Source organism: Coregonus clupeaformis, chromosome 40, assembly GCF_020615455.1.
Source record: "Coregonus clupeaformis isolate EN_2021a chromosome 40, ASM2061545v1, whole genome shotgun sequence".
NCBI lineage: Eukaryota > Metazoa > Chordata > Actinopteri > Salmoniformes > Salmonidae > Coregonus > Coregonus clupeaformis.
In genome coordinates, this window is record NC_059231.1 from 4019046 (window position 1) to 4038314 (window position 19269).

Here is a 19269-nt window from a genome sequence, read left to right on the forward strand (position 1 = left end):
CTACCATATACCATAAACCACCACCACCATGGGGCACTCTGTTCACATAGTTGACATCAGCAAACCGCTCTCCCACACGACGCCATACATGCTGTCTGCCATCTGCCCAGTACAGTTGAAACTGGAATTCATCCGTGAAAAACATACTTCTCCAGCGTGCCAGTGGCTATCGAATTTGAGCATTTGCCCACTGAAGTCGGTTACGATGCCGAACTGCAGTCAGGTCAAGAACCTGGTGAGGACGACGAGCACCCAGATGAGCTTCCCTGAGACGGTTACTGACAGTTTGTGCAGAAATCCTTCGGTTTTGCAAACCCACAGTTTCATCTGCTGTCCGGGTGGCTGGCGTCAGACGATCCCGCAGGTGAAGAAGCCGGATGTGGAGGTCCTGGGCTGGCGTGGTTACACGTGGTCTGCGGTTGTGAGGCCGGTTGGACGTACTGCCAAATTCTCAAAAACGACGTTGGAGGCGGCTTATGGTAGAGAAATGAACATTAAATTATCTGGCAACAGCTCTGGTGGACATTCCTGCAGTCAGCATGCCAATTACACGCTGCCTCAAAACTTGACACATCTGTGGCGTTGTGTGACAAAACTGCTCATTTTAGAGTGGCCTTTTATTGTCCCCAGCACAAGGTGCACATGTGTAATGATCATGCCGTTTTAATCCGTTTCTTGATATGCCACACCTGTCAGGTGGATGGATTATCTTGGCGAAGGAGAAATGCTCACTAACAGGCATGTAAACAAATTTGTGGACAAAATTTGAGAGAAATATGTTATTTTGTGCGTATGGAATATTTCTGGGATCTTTTATTTCAGCTCATGAAACATGGGACCAAAACTGTAAATGTTGCGTTTATATTTTTGTTTAATGTAGAAAGAACTCAATCCTCTATAAGATGTACGGAGGTTCTCGCTCAAGCCTCAGCTGTGATGTCTGAGCTCTGCACTTCAACATCAAACATCCAACCCTGTCACTGACTGAGAGACAAAAATAATCAGAAACAGTATCTTGTGTTTTATGTGTATTGCGTCTTCTAGACTCTTACAGATGTAGGATCTTAATTTGATCAATGATGGAAACTTAAAACGTGTAGTGTATTTGGTGTTTAAAAAGGCTTCTGAAGTTTTTAATTTCCACTTTTAAATTTGACTTGATTTTTTGTAAGGGAAAATCATCAACCTCTACAAAAATGTAGGATTATTTTCCTGCTGTAGCAAACTGGCTCAAATGATGATCCTACATCTGTACATAACAATAAAGTGGGCTTGTATAAACCCCATTCTGAGTCTGTATAATGACCATGGAGTTTGGCGTCTGATGGACGTGGGCCAGGATATGTGTCTGTGGAGGATCACATCCCCACAGATGTTTCCTGTCTCATTGTTAACAGGCTAAACAGAAGCGCCAGTTATGGACCAAGAGGCGCCTGCGGTCCACACGTCCTCCCCTTTCCTCCCTCGGATAGCCCCTCTACCTCAGCCCAGCTACGACCAGACAACCTACCTCAGCCCAGCTAGGACCAGACAATTATGCAGAAACACTCCCTGTGCTGTCCGGTGTTGTTGGGTCATGTATTGGAGGCCAGTGAGTGTGTTGTGTGTGTGTGTGTATATACTGACTTCAGTTTTCAGATGGGCTCTGACCGAGCTACCGTTGCACCTGTTCCATTCTGCAAATAGGATTTGGAAAAGAGAGAAAATCTGGAGAGGTTCTAAACCACGTAGGTGGGCACCCCACTGTATCCTGCGCTGAGAGGGATTTTTTCCCCATCCGCTCACGCACACAACTCTGTAGCAGACCCCTCCCGAGTCCCAATCCTCATCCTACTCTTTGAATTATTTGCAGAGAGAGAGAGAGAGATCCCATGCAGTTGGTAGTACTCAGGAGTAATAATAACAATCTATTTCTGGAAGACTATTTTGAAAGTTGGAAGCGGCCATCGGGATGATTATGTGTGGTCAGCTCTGTGCGTTGCCATTTTTGTACACAGCCCCCATTTCTTCCCCCAGCATCCCTAGACTCCTCCATCTTCTGTTCTTAACTTTCTGCTCAGCGCTCTCCCTCCCTGCTTCCTTCAGCAGTAAGGTGTGGCCAACTGCTGTGCTGGTACAGTTGACAACTCTCCATATCTGTGTCTCTCTGGAGAGTTGAGACGTTGTTTGTTTGTTTTCACTATTCTGCCAGTCTGGGTAGAATGGAGGGGGTTCATGCAGAGGGGCGGAGTGGCACAATCAGAACCCAGAATTCTCTAATCGCGGCTAAGCAGACTCTTGCTTGGTTGAGGGTATGGAGGCATTCAGTTGGATATGTGTATTTTCAAACAGGAAAACAGGAAGAGAGCCTACAGGTTGAAAGGGAAAAGTAGAACTAAGTAGAGAGCATGACTGAAATGCACATTAGAGTGAGTGGCTGAGATGGAACGAGGGAGCAAATGGAGAACAAGATGATAGAAGAGAGACTGACAAAGCCAATATACACAGTACATGAGTAATGAGAGAATGAGGAGGAGTCTAGAGAGACGAGAGAAGACGAGCTATTCTTCAAGAAGCATCACATTCCTCAAATGAACTCCCTCAGTTCTCAACCAGCTCCTGATCACTCGGAGCTATCCTTAGATCTTGCTTTTGTACACTTTGTTTACAAGTAGTAAACGATAGAGCCAAGACTGATTCACACTGTGTAAAGACCGATACAGCAGAAAGCCCCTGCCTGCCCCTCTCAGAAATATGCATTCAGTGAGATGATTTATGCAGTGAAGAGGATGCATACTGACTGCTGTGCTGGTGAAACGATCGTTGTGACATTTAGCTAAACCACTCGCACACAGACACAGGCAGACACACTCGGACACACAGCAACACACGCATCACACACAAAATACCAACCCCTTATGCCTCAGTGACATTTGAGAATAACAGCACAGCATATAAGTCTTCTTCAGCTATCTGTGATGGTCTGTGGCCTAAAGCTGTGTAAATGGCAATTATGCCCTACATGGATTTAACCCATTCTCTATTAGTGAACAATTATTAAGTAGAAATCACTTCAAATACCATAAAAATTGAAAAAGAAGTTCAAACTTCCTTGAATCCTGTCCCAATGCCGACATGTTGTTATCATACGACTCTTGACAATGTAAATACATGACGTGTCACGCGTCATAACAGTAGTAACACTTAATTTCCTATATGTGACTCATTTCAGGAAACTAGGCGTATGGTGAGCGTCACTACTTCACAGGAGAGCCATTTGAACATAACTGTTGTTTTTTTCAAAATGCAGAATTGGCAGAAATGCCTTCTGGAACATGTGAACTTTCATGTGCCTTGAATAACAAACTTGTATTGCCATCTGTAAATACGAATACAATTGTATTACATCTTCAAACTAAGGGCAACCATGGCATCCGTGACAGAGAGGGAGAAGCGTCCATCCATATATACGGGTAAGATAGTCTAGCTAGCTACATTTTTAGATACTACACGTTCCTAATTTTGTCAGAAAGTCGTTTTCATTTCAAGTTAAAGTGTACTGTTAGCTAGCTAGCTAACGTTAGCTGGCTGGCTCGCTAGCTAACGTTATGTGTATGATCTGTGTAGTTATATTACTCAGAGCCATTTGCATTGCTAGTTATAGCATAATGTTAGCTAGCTAGCATTGAACCTGGTTGGTTAGCTACCTGCAGATTCATGCAGGGTATTAACGTTATGAGTTGGGATTATGGTTAATTATTTAGCTAGCTAGCTAGCTACATGTCTAAACAAAAGACTCCACTATGCAAGTAACCATTTCAATAGAATGTTCATGTCACTGCGACAACTGTCGATAGACATAGCTGGTAAATTCGCTCTGGCTATCTACTTCAGAATAACTGATGAATTTACGAACGCTCAACACCCATTGAATATGGTCGGTGTCAGTAAACGTTAGCAAAAAAGTATAATTAAATTGTTGCCAGCAGCACAGTTGCAGTCACAAACGCTCTGGATAACATAAAAACTGCCTAACCAGCTCTGCTAGGGCGACTAAAATGCTCAGAGTGAGCTGTTCTCTCATTTGTGTCTGGAACGTTAGCCAGTTAGCTTGGGTGCTTGACTGCTGTTGTCTGAACGTTAGCCAGTTAGCTTGGGTGCTTGACTGCTGTTGTCTGGTCAACCGTACTCCAGTGTGCGCTCCGAGAGCGAAATGCTCTGAATTTACGAACGGACAATCTGACAACGCTCTGAGGTTACAAATGCCCAGAGCGCACTCTGAACACACTCTGGCACTCCAGATTAAATGTACGAACACACCCGTAGTATAAACCAGCCTTTAGTCTTGAAATCTTTGGTTGTTTAGCACATGGCCTCACATGTGAATCCTTAAAGAGATGGGTGGGGCTAAGGCTTTAGAGGGTGTGAACAATGCTGAATGGGTGTAGACAAAGAAGAGCTCTAAAGTAGGTGTACTGAAACATTCAAGGACCATTTTCTCAAAAGTGAGGTTACACGTTTATCAACTTTCAAAGCAGAATTACTTTCCCATTGTTCCTCAACTGTAGTGTATGATGTATCATTTTCTTGCTCTTTGTCTCTACTTTTATCCAATATAAAAAACACAATTTCAAATTTTGCTAGATAAGACCGAATCGAGCCGGTCTTTCACATATTCAGTCTTGAAGTATGTAGATATATTCATTATGCTCTGTGCTCATAAACTTTCACCATACATCCACTCGTCAACAATGGATACAGTGGGGAGAACAAGTATTTGATACACTGCCGATTTTGCAGGTTTTCCTACTTACAAAGCATGTAGAGGTCTGTAATTTTTATCATAGGTACACTTCAACTGTGAGAGACGGAATCTAAAACAAAAATCCAGAAAATCACATTGTATTATTTTTAAGTAATTAATTTGCATTTTATTGCATTACATAAGTATTTGATACATCAGAAAAGCCGAACTTAATATTTGGTACAGAAATCTTTGTTTGCAATTACAGAGATCATAAGTTTGCTGTAGGTCTTGACCAGGTTTGCACACACGGCCAGTACATTTTCATACTGGCCCCCCGTGGGAATCGAACCCACAACCCTGGCGTTGCAAACGCCATGCTCTACCAACCGAGCTACATGGGTTTATGATGGAAAAGCAATGTCAATGTTGTGTAGGAGGAGTTCAACTCACAAATAAGGACTTGGTCATTAATAAAAATGTTTGTTGTTCCTGACAGCTTCCTTAATTAATCAGTCACAGGTAGTTAGCTTTTTAGTCACAGGAGGGCCTTCATCTAATTTCTACCTAACAATGTGGGTTTGTCATCACAAGCAAACAGTGTAGTATACACTGAGTATACAAAACATTAGGAACACCGTCCTAATATTGAGTAGCACCCCATTTAGCTCTCAGAACAGCCTCAATTCGTCGGGGCATGGACTTCAAGGTGTCGAAAGCGTTCCACAAAGATGCTGGGCCATGTTGACTCCAATGCTTCCCAAGGTTGTGTCAAGTTGGCTGGATGTCCTTTGGGTGGTGGACCATTGTTGATGGACAGGAAACTGTTGAGCATGAAAAACCCAGCAGCGTTTCAGTTCTTGACACACTCAAACCGGTGCACCTGGCACCTACTACCATACCCTGTTCAAAGGCACTTAAATATTTTGTCTTGCCCATTCACCCTCTGAATGGCACACATACATAATGTCTCAATTGTCTCAAGGCTTAAAAGTCCTTATTTAACCTGTCTCCTCCCCTTGATCTACACTGATTTGAAGTGGATTTAACAGGTGTTATCAATAAGGGATCATAGCTTTCACCTGGTCAGTCTAAGTCATGAGAAAAAAAATGTATACACTCAGTTTAGGTCAACACTGAAACTGTCTGTGATGTGTGCAATGTCAACTTTACTGGTTCTATATGTGCAGTATTGTTCTCTGTCTGTTAGCACCAGGACTCCTGGCTGGGTCAGGTGTGAGCAGAGCACCAGAACTCCTGGCTGGGTCAGGTGTGAGTAGAGCACCAGAACTCCTGGCTGGGTCAGGTGTGAGCAGAGCACCAGGACTCCTGGCTGGGCCAGGTGTGAGCAGAGCACCAGAACTCCTGGCTGGGTCAGGTGTGAGCAGAGCACCAGGACTCCTGGCTGGGCCAGGTGTGAGCAGAGCACCAGAACTCCTGGCTGGGTCAGGTGTGAGCAGAGCACCAGGACTCCTGGCTGGGTCAGGTGTGAGCAGAGCACCAGGACTCCTGGCTGGGCCAGGTGTGAGCAGAGCACCAGAACTCCTGGCTGGGTCAGGTGTGAGCAGAGCACCAGGACTCCTGGCTGGGCCAGGTGTGAGCAGAGCACCAGAACTCCTGGCTGGGTCAGGTGTGAGCAGAGCACCAGGACCCCTGGCTGGGTCAGGACCTAGCTGAAGGTGACATGGGAAGCGCTCTCCTTGATTCCTGCAGGGATTTCCTGTTGCTGTTATCCAGAGAGGAAGCAGGTGCTTGTCTCGGGCCTTATTTCTCCTGTAGGACTGTTCCCTTACCTCCACAACACACAAATGTATACAAACAAATGCACACAGATGGGAACAGAATCCTTCTTTGAATGTCCTTGTTATTCGCTCTGGATAAGGGTGTCTGCGTTACTTAAATGTGAATATGATGTGTTACTTTTAGCAGAAATAGAGATTATGAGATTATATCATGTAGACTGGGCTGAAGAGGAAACCCCCTCTGCTATTGAACTCTTATCTGGGCTGAAACTGTGCATTCCTGGCTAGCTGTTAGCAGGAACTCCAGGCATCCATCACGCTATCTCATCCTCTTGTCTGGAACCTGTCTATGTCTCTGTACACACAGAGCGAGAGAGAGAGAGCATCTCCACCGACCACATTCCTTTCCCATCCCCCCTCCTCCTCCTCCCCCCACCCCCTCCTCTTCCCCCCCCACCCTGCCCATTTCCTGTCATTCCATGCATTCCTGCCCAAATAAGAGCTTTGAGTCTGCTAGTCAGAGAACGGATCAGAGTCACTGAGCTTAACCATGTGTGCTGTGATTGCTGAGTATCAGTGAGGGATGGCTCTTTGGTGTGTACATGGGTTTGTTGTGTGTTCATATATTTGCTTGTGCTTGGGTGAATGACATTGCGTGCTGCACTTCAGTCATGCCCTATGATTCTCTTTGCCTGAGGCTGTGCTACACGAAAACATATTCAGATTCCAAGAGCACAGGCATAGTTTAGTTTCACCTCAACTTGACAAGACAGAGGGAGTTAAAGTGTGACAGGTTGGTCTTGGCGATACTCCAAACAGATTAGATATACAGAAACAAGCCATGCACTACACTGCTACCGAATCCCAGAGTTTCAGACTCCTAATTATCCTTACACCTCTGAAGACTCTAGCCTCTCCATGCCAGTCTGAAGAACTTAGGTGTTTTATCTCTGATAAAACTCTGATAAAACACCAAAACACCTATTGCTCCAAACAAATTATAAAATACATTTCTAATAAAAAATTTAATTAACTGTACAACATAAGACATATAGGTAAAAATATATATATTCCCAAACCCCCTTCCAAAAAATAAGTAATGAAACAACAAAAAAATGGCAAGCTGTCAGCGGTGCAATACACATAAAAAAAAATTAAATACACATTATCAAGACATCCCAAAAACTATAAGCAATAAAGAAGAGGGTGTTCTGTGTGTGCGTATATGTAAGGGTGGGTGGGTGAGTGGGAGTCGGTGCAAAAAGTATCTTGAGAAGCAGGTGTGAAGAGTCAGTGAAAATAGTCTCCAAGATGCAGGTGATTGTCTGTGGTCTATTGCACATTTGGTTGTTCTGGGAAGGGCTGCGTTTGACGTGGACAGTTGCTCCGGTTTTCGTCCTGATGGCACTTTTTCTCCCCATAAGTTAATGTGTGCATAATATATATATATATATATATATATATACACGTGTCTGTCTGTTGGTGGTTAGCAGATACGCTTGTATGTGTAGATGTAGCCCTTGCAGTATGTGTAGATGTAGCCCTTGCAGTATGTGTAGATGTAGCCCTTGTATATATATATATATTATTATATATTATGCACACATTAGCTTGGCCCTTCTCCGTTCTGCAGTAGACTGAACCAGATTTTCCTCTAGGATTTTGCCTGTGCTTAGCTCTATTCCGTTTCTTTTTATTCAAAAAAAACTCCCAAGCCCTTACCGATGACGAGCATATCCATAACCTGATGCAGCCACCACCATGCTTGAAAATATGAAGAGTACTAAGTGATGTGTTGTGTTGGATTTTTCCCAAACATAACGCTTTGTATTCAGTACAAAAAGTTAATATCTTTGCCACACTTTTTTTCAGTATTACTTTTGTGCCTTATTGCAAACAGGATGCATGTTTTGGAATATTTTTATTCTGTACAGGCTTCTTTCATGGGTGGTCCTCTGTAGCTCAATTGGTAGAGCATGGCGCTTGTAATGCCAGGGTAGTGGGTTCGATCCCCGGGACCACCCATATGTAAAAATGTATGCACGCATGACTGTAAGTCGCTTTGGATAAAAGCGTCTGCTAAATGGCATATTATTATTATTATTTCTTTTCACTCTGTCATTTAGGTTAGTATTGTGGAGTAACTACAATGTTGTTGATCCATCCTCAGTTTTCTCCTATCACAGCCATTAAACTGTGTTTTAAAATCACCATTGGCCTCATGGTGAAATCCTTGAGCGATATCCTTCCTCTCCGGCCACTGAGATAGGAAGGACGCCTGTATCTTTGTAGTGACTGGGTATATTGATACACCATCCAAATCGTAATTAATAACTTCACCATGCTCAAACGGAAATTCAGTGTCTGCTTTTTTATTTTTTATCCATCTGCCAATAGGTGCCCTTCTTTGCAAGGCATTGTTGACTCTGTGCTTGAAATTCACTGCTCGACTGAGGGACCTTATAGATCATTATTGTATGTGTGGGGTATAGAGATGGGGTAATCATTCAAAACATTTCGTTAAACACTACTATTGCACACATACTGTACATGCAACTTATGTGACTTGTTAAGCACATTTTTACTCATGAACGTATTAAGGCTTGCCATACATAACAAAGGGGTTGAATACTTATTGACTCAAGACAACTTTATTAAATTGAAAAAAAAATCTCTAAACAAAATTCCACTTTGACATTGTGTGTAGATCAGTGGCACAAAATCTCAATTTTATCCACTGTAAAGTCTAATACTGTTCTGTAAGGTGAGTGTTTTATACTTCATGTGATTGATTCAAATTCTGTTCTTAAATGCTTACTGACAAAAGCAACATAAAGGTTGTGAATTAAAGAACTATACATTGCAGGCTGTAGTGATGCCGACATGCACATGCAATCAATTTGCATACGGTAAGAATCTTTGGACTCCCATTTAATCATATCTGTTACAATTCCATGTTGCACAATCACACATAATAATGAGGAAGGTACAAGGGCATGAAGTAATCGCAAACAACCGAGCATATCCCATATGCTGCAAAAACACGTACAGTGGGGAAAAAAAGTATTTAGTCAGCCACCAATTGTGCAAGTTCTCCCACTTAAAAAGATGAGAGAGGCCTGTAATTTTCATCATAGGTACACGTCAACTATGACAGACAAATTGAGAAAAAAAATGCAGAAAATCACATTGTAGGATTTTTAATGAATTTATTTGCAAATTATGGTGGAAAATAAGTATTTGGTCACCTACAAACAAGCAAGATTTCTGGCTCTCACAGACCTGTAACTTCTTCTTTAAGAGGCTCCTCTGTCCTCCACTCGTTACCTGTATTACTGGCACCTGTTTGAACTTGTTATCAGTATAAATTACACCTGTCCACAACCTCAAACAGTCACACTCCAAACTCCACTATGGCCAAGACCAAAGAGCTGTCAAAGGACACCAGAAACAAAATTGTAGACCTGCACCAGGCTGGGAAGACTGAATCTGCAATAGGTAAGCAGCTTGGTTTGAAGAAATCAGCTGTGGGAGCAATTATTAGGAAATGGAAGACATACAAGACCACTGATAATCTCCCTCGATCTGGGGCTCCACGCAAGATCTCACCCCGTGGGGTCAAAATGATCACAAGAACGGTGAGCAAAAATCCCAGAACCACACGGGGGGACCTAGTGAATGACCTGCAGAGAGCTGGGACCAAAGTAACAAAGCCTACCATCAGTAACACACTACGCCGCCAGGGACTCAAATCCTGCAGTGCCAGACGTGTCCCCCTGCTTAAGCCAGTACATGTCCATGCCCGTCTGAAGTTTGCTAGAGTGCATTTGGATGATCCAGAAGAGGATTGGGAGAATGTCATATGGTCAGATGAAACCAAAATATAACTTTTTGGTAAAAACCCAACTCGTCGTGTTTGGAGGACAAAGAATGCTGAGTTGCATCCAAAGAACACCATACCTACTGTGAAGCATGGGGGTGGAAACATCATGCTTTGGGGCTGTTTTTCTGCAAAGGGACCAGGATGACTGATCCATGTAAAGGAAAGAATGAATGGGGCCATGTATCATGAGATTTTGAGTGAATACCTCCTTCCATCAGCAAGGGCATTGAAGATGAAACGTGGCTGGGTCTTTCAGCATGACAATGATCCCAAACACACCGCCCGGGCAATGAAGGAGTGGCTTCGTAAGAAGCATTTCAAGGTCCTGGAGTGGCCTAGCCAGTCTCCAGATCTCAACCCCATAGAAAATCTTTGGAGGGAGTTGAAAGTCCGTGTTGCCCAGCGACAGCCCCAAAACATCACTGCTCTAGAGGAGATCTGCATGGAGGAATGGGCCAAAATACCAGCAACAGTGTGTGAAAACCTTGTGAAGACTTACAGAAAATGTTTGACCTGTGTCATTGCCAACAAAGGGTATATAACAAAGTATTGAGAAACTTTTGTTATTGACCAAATACTTATTTTCCACCATAATTTGCAAATAAATTCATTAAAAATCCTACAATGTGATTTTCTGGATTTTTTTTCCTCATTTTGACTGTCATAGTTGACGTGTACCTATGATGAAAATTACAGGCCTCTGTCATCTTTTTAAGTGGGAGAACTTGCACAATTGGTGGCTGACTAAATACTTTTTTTCCCCACTGTATGTTCTCATTCTAGTAGCCTATGCACTCACTACCTGGTTATATTTTGAGAAAACCTCACAAAAATACGAAACAAGTCTTGTGAGTGTTAGAAAGAGCTTGGGCTTGTATCTAAATTCTTTATCAGGATATTCATTCCTTGGAACATGTTGATCATGTTCTGCTTCGTGTAGGAGTGGAATTTAGATATCATTCATTTAATCGGCAATAACAAAGGCGAATGCCATGTCTGCCATTGTCGCGTTTTCCTAGAAACAGTAGTTATCCGACTTTCTGTCAGTGCGTATGTACCTCCCACAACTTCACTAGTTCACTTTCGTCTACTTTCGCCTTACCACTCAAACGCGCCCAATGACAGTTTAGAAACCCCGTGGCAGAGTTTTCAAACAGCGGCTGCGTTCGAGCGGATCACTTTTTTCAAGTCTTTCAAAGTGTGTTGCATAATCGGGATAAATATTGTCCGACTTGCGCCTACGTGTCGATTTTAGGCAGTTGCTCCTCACCAGCTGCAACTTGCAGCCATCGTCTTCATTGTGGAGGGCACTATTTGTCAACCAATCATTAGTGGGGGGTTTTTACCCACGCGAACGGGACCAAAGACGTGACTGAAACAGGAAGCGTCTTTGCCGCGACCCATATGTATACAGTGGATAGGTATAAATGAATGTGATATTTGAGTTTCTCTCTTCCCAATTGATAGTACATGTTATATGGGGGTTGGAGACGTTTATTTCGACATTACAAATAAAAACGTTTATAAACAATGGCAAAATTACCATGTTGCGCTGAGCCTTGCTGTTGGAAAATCACATCAGTGTCCAATTTCGGCTGTAGCAGATGCAGCTCCCCCGACTTCAATCTTCAGTAGGTTGCTTCAGCCTTACCACTCAAACAAGCCCAGAAACTCTGGGTCGTCACTAGTTACCACAGCCACAATGCCATAAACCCCGCCTTTTTCTACAATTTATCTTCTTAACATTTGATTTAAACCTATCCCTAACCTTAACCACACTGCTAACCTTATGCCTAACCTTCAATTAAGACAAAATAGCTAATTTTAGTTTTCATTCATTTTTACGATTCTGACTGTGGCTGTGGTATCTAGTGGAAACCGAAACTGTGATACAAGTGTGTTGCTCCCAATGACTGTATATGGTCGCTCCAGCAGAGACTGCTAATTTTTCTAGTTCATATACAATTAGACCCAGCTGGTATCGCATTGGTGTCTATGGGAGAGCCACCCCTTAAGTGGACAGGAACTGTGACCATTTTGTCAATGGTAAAAGACCTGAATAAGACATCTTCATTTATCCACCATCTTTGGCTCTAGGTGCACAGATCCACAAGACTTCGCTCAAAGCCTGTGTCGGTAATTCTACATAGAATATATCTGCCTCACATATTATTTATTGACGATTGGCTGTAAAAAATAGTTTGTTGCTATCATGTAAAAGTGCAAGGCAGATCTCAAACCTAGGACTTGACCCATGAAAGTGTGGCCACTGCCACAGACTTTTGGGAAAGACTGCATACTATGATGAACATAATTTCATAAAGCTAAGTTCTATGATAAATTCACTCATCAATGGACAGTTGAACGGCAAGACACAGCCACCTTTCCTGAGGAATTACCATTGCAGCCATAACAGACCCAGGAGTTATTTTGGCAGGATGAACATGGTATGTGTGTGTTTGTTATTACAGAGTTGTTTGTGTCTCTGTAAAAGCATTAATAATCGTGTCCCCCAGTAGCCTATTCTCCTACTAACAGCTTGTGTACATCGATAACATATCATAACAATTTATAAAGTTGGCTACTTTATTGCCGAGCCTTTCAGGCCCCTGTTTATTTTCAATGTCATTCTATTAGAAACCTTTTATTATAAATGTTTTTTTTGTTAGCGTGATGTTTTTAACTTTCATGTAGCCTACTTGGGATTTCACCACAATGTTTTTATCTGCTCAACAACACAGATCCAGGTCAAGCTCACACAGGTTGCAACAAATGCCTACAGACATTTCCATGGAAATGGGGTAAAAAAGCAGATGACTGTCATGCACTGGATGGACAACCATGTACTGCAACGTCAGAATTAAGTTCACAAAATGCAAGGGAGTATGTGGACACAGTCAAAGACCAATGCAGAGAGTAAAACAATAGAGACTGAAACTGGGGTCAGATTCTCAGAGCTATTGAAATGGCCATATTTCATGTACATAGACATGGCTGCAGTGGACCCTATGCATAATCTTACTGGGGGGCATCAAAACACATTTTCACCATCTGGAAGAATATTGGTGTGCCTGAGGATGGAATGCTAAGCAATATTCAGCTTAAGTTGGCCAACTACCTGCTAAAATCTCATCAGAGTTTTCTCATTTCAATGCACATGAATCGAAAAATGTGACATGCGTTAACTCCTTATTCGCTCTTAAGGGACTTGCCCATTATGATTGCGGGACCCATTTTGTCAAAGCCTGTACAATCTTATGTACTTGATGTATCGCAATGGAGCGAGTTGGCTCATTTCCACTTGCAACAGTTCTGTGAGAGCTTTGCAAGGTTGTATGGAAAACAGTATTGCACATCAAATATGCACCTCCATAGCCACTTGAAGAAATGCGTTATGGACTATGGTCCAATATATGGTTTCTGGTGCTTTCCATTTGAGCGAGCAAATGGTTTCATAGGTGAACAGAAGACCAACAGTCACAGCATCTCAGTTCAGCTACTGAGAGAGGCTTTAACTTTTATTGACCTGACGAAGATCCGTTTAGAATCTAAACGTTGTCAATAAGGTGGTGAATTGGGAGCTTTAACAGTGTGTGGGCCTTCTTGTTCTTTACTAGTATTATTTATTAGCCCAGCACCTATGTTTTTAAGGATGTGCGTATGACCACAAACTTTTCTATAGAGGTTTTAACTGGCATGCATACTGACACCGTTGTTCTCTTGTGATGTGCTTGTTGGTCCAGCACATGAAAACACACGCATTTCTCATGTCATGGCTCGTGTAAATTGGTTCCAGAAACATCCGAATCAGTATTATTTCAAGCCCCCTGTTGAGGTTTGGGGCAAGGCATTGTAATCTGTATCAGAGACACAGTTTATTCCAGTTCAGAGAATTATAAAGCCCTGTGCAGTGTTCCAGGACTACAGAGACAGTTACTCGGGTAGTACCAGTTTAAAGCAGGGCTGTTTTTTAGACATCAGGCTACTTGGAGGTGAAACTATGAGAAATCAAGGGGCCTAGCATTGGGAATTTGAGTGCAAAGCTACTGTGTATTTCTTAAATTTTAGCGGTAAAAAACATTTGATTTTTCATAATTGTTTGTTTATTTTATAAAGCGTATAATAATTTTAATGTTTTATTATCAGTTTTTTATATGGAACTTTGCATTGTACTGTGAAACTGCTTGAGGTGATAGTCTAATTTGTCAACCAGCCTTTTTAGCTTGAAATTTAACCAATGATGCCTTTTTGTTTTATGATAACCTTTGATCTATTTTATTGCTGTGCTTTATTTTCTTCTTCTTCATTTTATTGTTTTAAGTGTGTTGCTATTTTAAATGGTTTCAATTTAAGTTTGATTTGAAATTAGACCTTTATTGATGATTGTATGAAATAGACTCTGTTAACTTTATAGTCTATAATTCTTGTTAAGACTTTTTTTTTTTTTTATGTATGAACTAGGTTATAAGCCTACTAAATAAATGTTTGGAGTAGATTGCCTGCTGAGCTGAACTGGACCATGATATGAGGACAATAGACTAGGTGTTAGAGGCTATTAACGTGTGTAAATATCCATGACCTTCCAGAGCCGACTAATCAAGACTGGTCAGGCTCTTCTTTTTATTCTGACATCTCAATACTGAGTTTCTACTTCTCATCATTAAAGATATTCTGACTTACATGTACACACTCGGAAACAGGCCATTTTACACAGTGTAGCCAGTCTCTCTTTCTCCTTTTGAAGTAGTGTAGAACAGCATGGGTTTCCTGCTTAATCAAACAGGAATCGCTCTCTTCCTCTCAGCCCAGCAGCACAGCCAGCTAGTGTACCTAGCTGGAGCCAGAGAGTTGGAGCCTGCATGGCTCTGGAATGCTGTAGCCCTCCTGGTGAGGTGGTGCTTGGCGCTGTAGCCCTCCTGGTGAGGTGGTGCTTGGCGCTGTAGCCCTCCTGGTGAGGTGGTGCTTGGCGCTGTAGAGGCTCTTCCCGTCAGGCCCTCCGGAAAACATCTGAAAAATGACACAGACCTGAGATTATGGAAAATGACACAGGCCTGAGATTATGGAAAATGACACAGACCTGAGATTATGGAAAATGACACAGATCTGAGATTATGGAAAATGACACAGACCTGAGATTATGGAAAATAGGATATTTAGGAACAATGGGAAGCATAGCCAAGAAACAAAACTCTTAATCTTGTGTTCTTGTGTGTTTGTTCCTGTATGTTTTGTATGTTATCCTGTCCTGACCAGCTCTCCTTGTTGTCTATGAGCCAATCATTTCATGGAATTGTACTGTATTATAATTTTTTTATTAACCAGTCTCTGTCTTCCGCTTCAGGCGTTGCTGAAGATGGACTGCCAGGGCCTGGTGGCCAGGCTGGTGATGGACTTTGTCCTGTTGACCACGGCGGTGGAGGTTGCTGGGCGGTGGAGGGAGCTGGCTGAAAGGCTATCCAAAGTGTCCCGTCTGCAGCTGGATGCATACGAGGGACCTCACAGAGACAGGAATGGAGTGGTGGACCATGAGGTGAGGCTGGGTTCTGATCTGGCATTATTGAAATACTACACACAGCTTTTTGAAATTACATTACCTGTGAACTGTAGATGGTGAGATACTTTTTGTGCTTTACATACTTTTGGATTGATATACTGTGAATGTCAGCCACATAACCATAGTTAATTAAACTGGTGGAACGTAACATGCCAGTTCCATGTGATTTTATTGTCACCCTCACTTCAATATGTTCCCTTCAATTACCACCCCACATTGTCCTCTGTCTTTATCTCTCCCCTTGCTGCAATGTGTGTAAGCCAACAACATCATTATGACCATAGTAAGTAAGTAACCTTGCTCGAGCGTTGGCTTGTGCGATCTGGAACAGCTCATAGGAGCAGGAGCCTATCGCCTGTTTCTGTAGCATGAGGCAGCTTGATGTACAAGTACACCGCCTGGACAGATAGGACGCTAGTCTATCGCAGAGCCTTACCCCTAATCTATCTCCTTAATGCTGAGTGTCAAGCAGTGATGCATCAAGTCCCATTTTTACAGTCTTTGGTATGACTCGGCCGAGGATCAAACTCACAACCTTCCAATCTCAGGGCGGGCACAAGGTCACTGAGTTTGTTATTTAATTATGACCATAGAAACATCCGAAAACAGAATGCAATTCCCATGTGATCTATTGTCAGTCCAATATGCTCACTTCAATCGCCACCTCTCTCTCTTTCTCCCTGTGTAGGCCATGTGGAAGCCAGCCTATGACTTCCTGCTGACGTGGGCGGCCCAGATTGGGGACAGCTACCGGGACGTGATCCAGGAGCTCCACATGGGCCTGGACAAGATGAAGAGCCCCATCACCAAGCGTTGGAAACACCTGACGGGCACGCTCATCCTCGTCAACTGCCTGGATATGCTCCGGAGCTCGGCCTTCAGCCCCGCCTCTCAGGACGACTGTGCCATCTAGACCAAACTTGCCATCATCATCATCACTCATAGGGTGCAACTCGTCTCCTTCCCTTATATCTCCGCTAATTGGAAAGCAATTTATTTCCCATCCATATAGATGAAGCATAGAAGAGGAGGAGAGGAAGAACCATTATACTGTTGAGATAGACTCCGCCTCCTGCTGTCCTTCCTACGTCCATCACCATCCTAACCCCACCCCTGACCCTACCCTTGTGGATAATTTTTGCATATCCTCCTACGCTCCACAACCTTATTCCCTGTTTGTATTGAAGATTCTGAACAACAGCTGTCTGCCTGGTCCGTCTGAGTCCTGCTTCTTCCGAATCTGCCTTTAGTCCTCCTGGGGGTGAGGGGCTAGACTGCTAGACTGCCCTTCTCACCCCCCCGCCTCACCCCCAGGAGGATTAGACTGCTAAACTGCCACCCCCCTCTCACCCCCAGGAGGACTAGACTGCCTCCCCTCACCCCCAGGAGGACTAGACTGCCTCCCCTCACCCCCAGGAGGACTAGACTGCCCCCCCCCCTCACCCCCAGGAGGACTAGACTGCTAGACTGCCCCCCACCCCCACCCCCCTCCCCCACCCCCAGGAGGACTAGACTGCCTCCCCTCACCCCCAGGAGGACTAGACTGCCCCCCCCCTCACCCCCAGGAGGACTAGACTGCCTCCCCTCCCCCCCAGGAGGACTAGACTGCCCCCCCCTCGCCCCCAGGAGGACTGGACTGCTAGACTGCCTCCCCCCTCACCCCCAGGAGGACTAGATTGCCTCCCCTCACCCCCAGGAGGACTAGACTGCCCCCCTCACCCCCAGGAGGACTAGACTGCCTCCCCTCACCCCCAGGAGGACTAGACTGCCTCCCCTCACCCCCAGGAGGACTAGACTGCCCCCTTTTTACTCTAAATATGGCACAGCATTTTTTAAAGACACTTTAGCACCTTTCGTTCACCACTGTGGACTCGACACATTGCTAAGAGAATAAACTTTTTAAATGGTATCCTTGTTCTTTAGCCTTGTCACGTGTGTCAAACGAGCTAAATATAATGTGTTTATTTATAAAGCTTTGGAGTTGTTGAGATGAAAGCACTGTCTTATTGTTCAGGGTTTCCTCCTACTGTGGTCCGTTTTATTTCAACTTCTTTGTTAGTGAACATATTTTTAAGGACCGAGTTCATAACTGTGCATAACTCTCAGATTAATGTATGTTCTTTTATTTCAAATAAATTATTCTCTCACCTCTTTTTCACCTCTAACTCTCTTGTAAATTGAACCTTTTTGGCCTGCAGTTCTTTATATACTAGACTTTGTGAATTTATTGTGCCGAAGCTTGTCAGCAGTTAATATGACTCTTCATATAGCTACATAGATGCCTCATTCAATATCCAACCACTGTTGTTACAATGCTAACTCTGTTAAAGATTCTGGATATGTTTTGTCCCCTGTATGTGTTGTATAGCTACATGTTCATACACATTTCGCATCTGTTTTGTGACTGAATACTTTTGTGTAGAATATAAATAAAATGTGAATATTTTTACGCAATTCATTATGCTGAATGATTTGATTTCTTACCTACCACAGTAGCAATAATTTCTCTTCATGTCAGATTTGTTTGTGTTCTTGAATTACATTTTCCCTTACAAGCACGCAAATAATGTTAGTGACGGAAGAGGTTATGTTTGTTTTTCAAATCAGCGTTCTGTTTGTGCTGACCATCCAACGACATCCCAGAGAATACAGCATGTTCTGTTGAGAAGAGATGTACTGGCACACAGGGAAACAAAGGGGAGATGGGGGTGAGACACTAATGACTAATTGGCTGATACAGATGGAGTGAAAGAGGTTGATAGACACCCATGAAAGAGGGGAGGAGGAATAGATGGAGACGTATGGAACGGAGGAGGGGTTTAATTTTTTGTCTGGATGACCTCCAGCAGCCAGTTTGCTTATCCAACTTTCTGCTTTGCCAAGCATTCCCATCACTCGATAAGTCTGATGTTGAAAGCAACTGTCAAACTGTTTACAGCTCCAGCAAAACGGTTCCATGGGTCTCTCTCTCCCTGCACAATAGGTGTCTCTCCCTGCATCATACTGTAGGTCTCTCTCTCTCTCCCTGCACCATACTGTAGGTGTCTCTCTCTCTCTCCCTGCACCATACTGTAGGTGTCTCTCTCTCTCTCCCTGCACCATACTGTAGGTGTCTCTCTCTCTCTCCCTGCACCATACTGTAGGTGTCTCTCTCTCTCCCTGCACCATACTGTAGGTGTCTCTCTCTCCCTGCACCATACTGTAGGTGTCTCTCTCTCCCTGCACCATACTGTAGGTGTCTCTCTCTCTCTCCCTGCACCATACTGTAGCTGTCTCTCTCTCCCTGCACCATACTGTAGGTCTCTCTCTCTCCCTGCACCATACTGTAGGTGTCTCTCTCTCTCCCTGCACCATACTGTAGGTGTCT

General features: G+C 43.5%; 1 protein-coding gene across 1 annotated transcript in view; it reads left to right on the forward strand.

Annotated features, from left to right (window-relative positions):
- The window catches only part of LOC121555094 (SH3 domain-binding protein 4), a 56105-nt gene extending 38897 nt beyond the window's left edge, over nt 1–17208 (forward strand). Inside the window, exons 4-5 of the mRNA XM_041868898.1 lie at nt 15690–15878; nt 16591–17208. Coding sequence (XP_041724832.1) covers nt 15690–15878; nt 16591–16815 — 414 coding nt within the window. The 3' untranslated portion in view covers nt 16816–17208. The remainder of the gene's footprint in view (nt 1–15689; nt 15879–16590) is intronic.
- The last annotated feature ends 2061 nt before the right edge of the window (nt 17209–19269 follow it).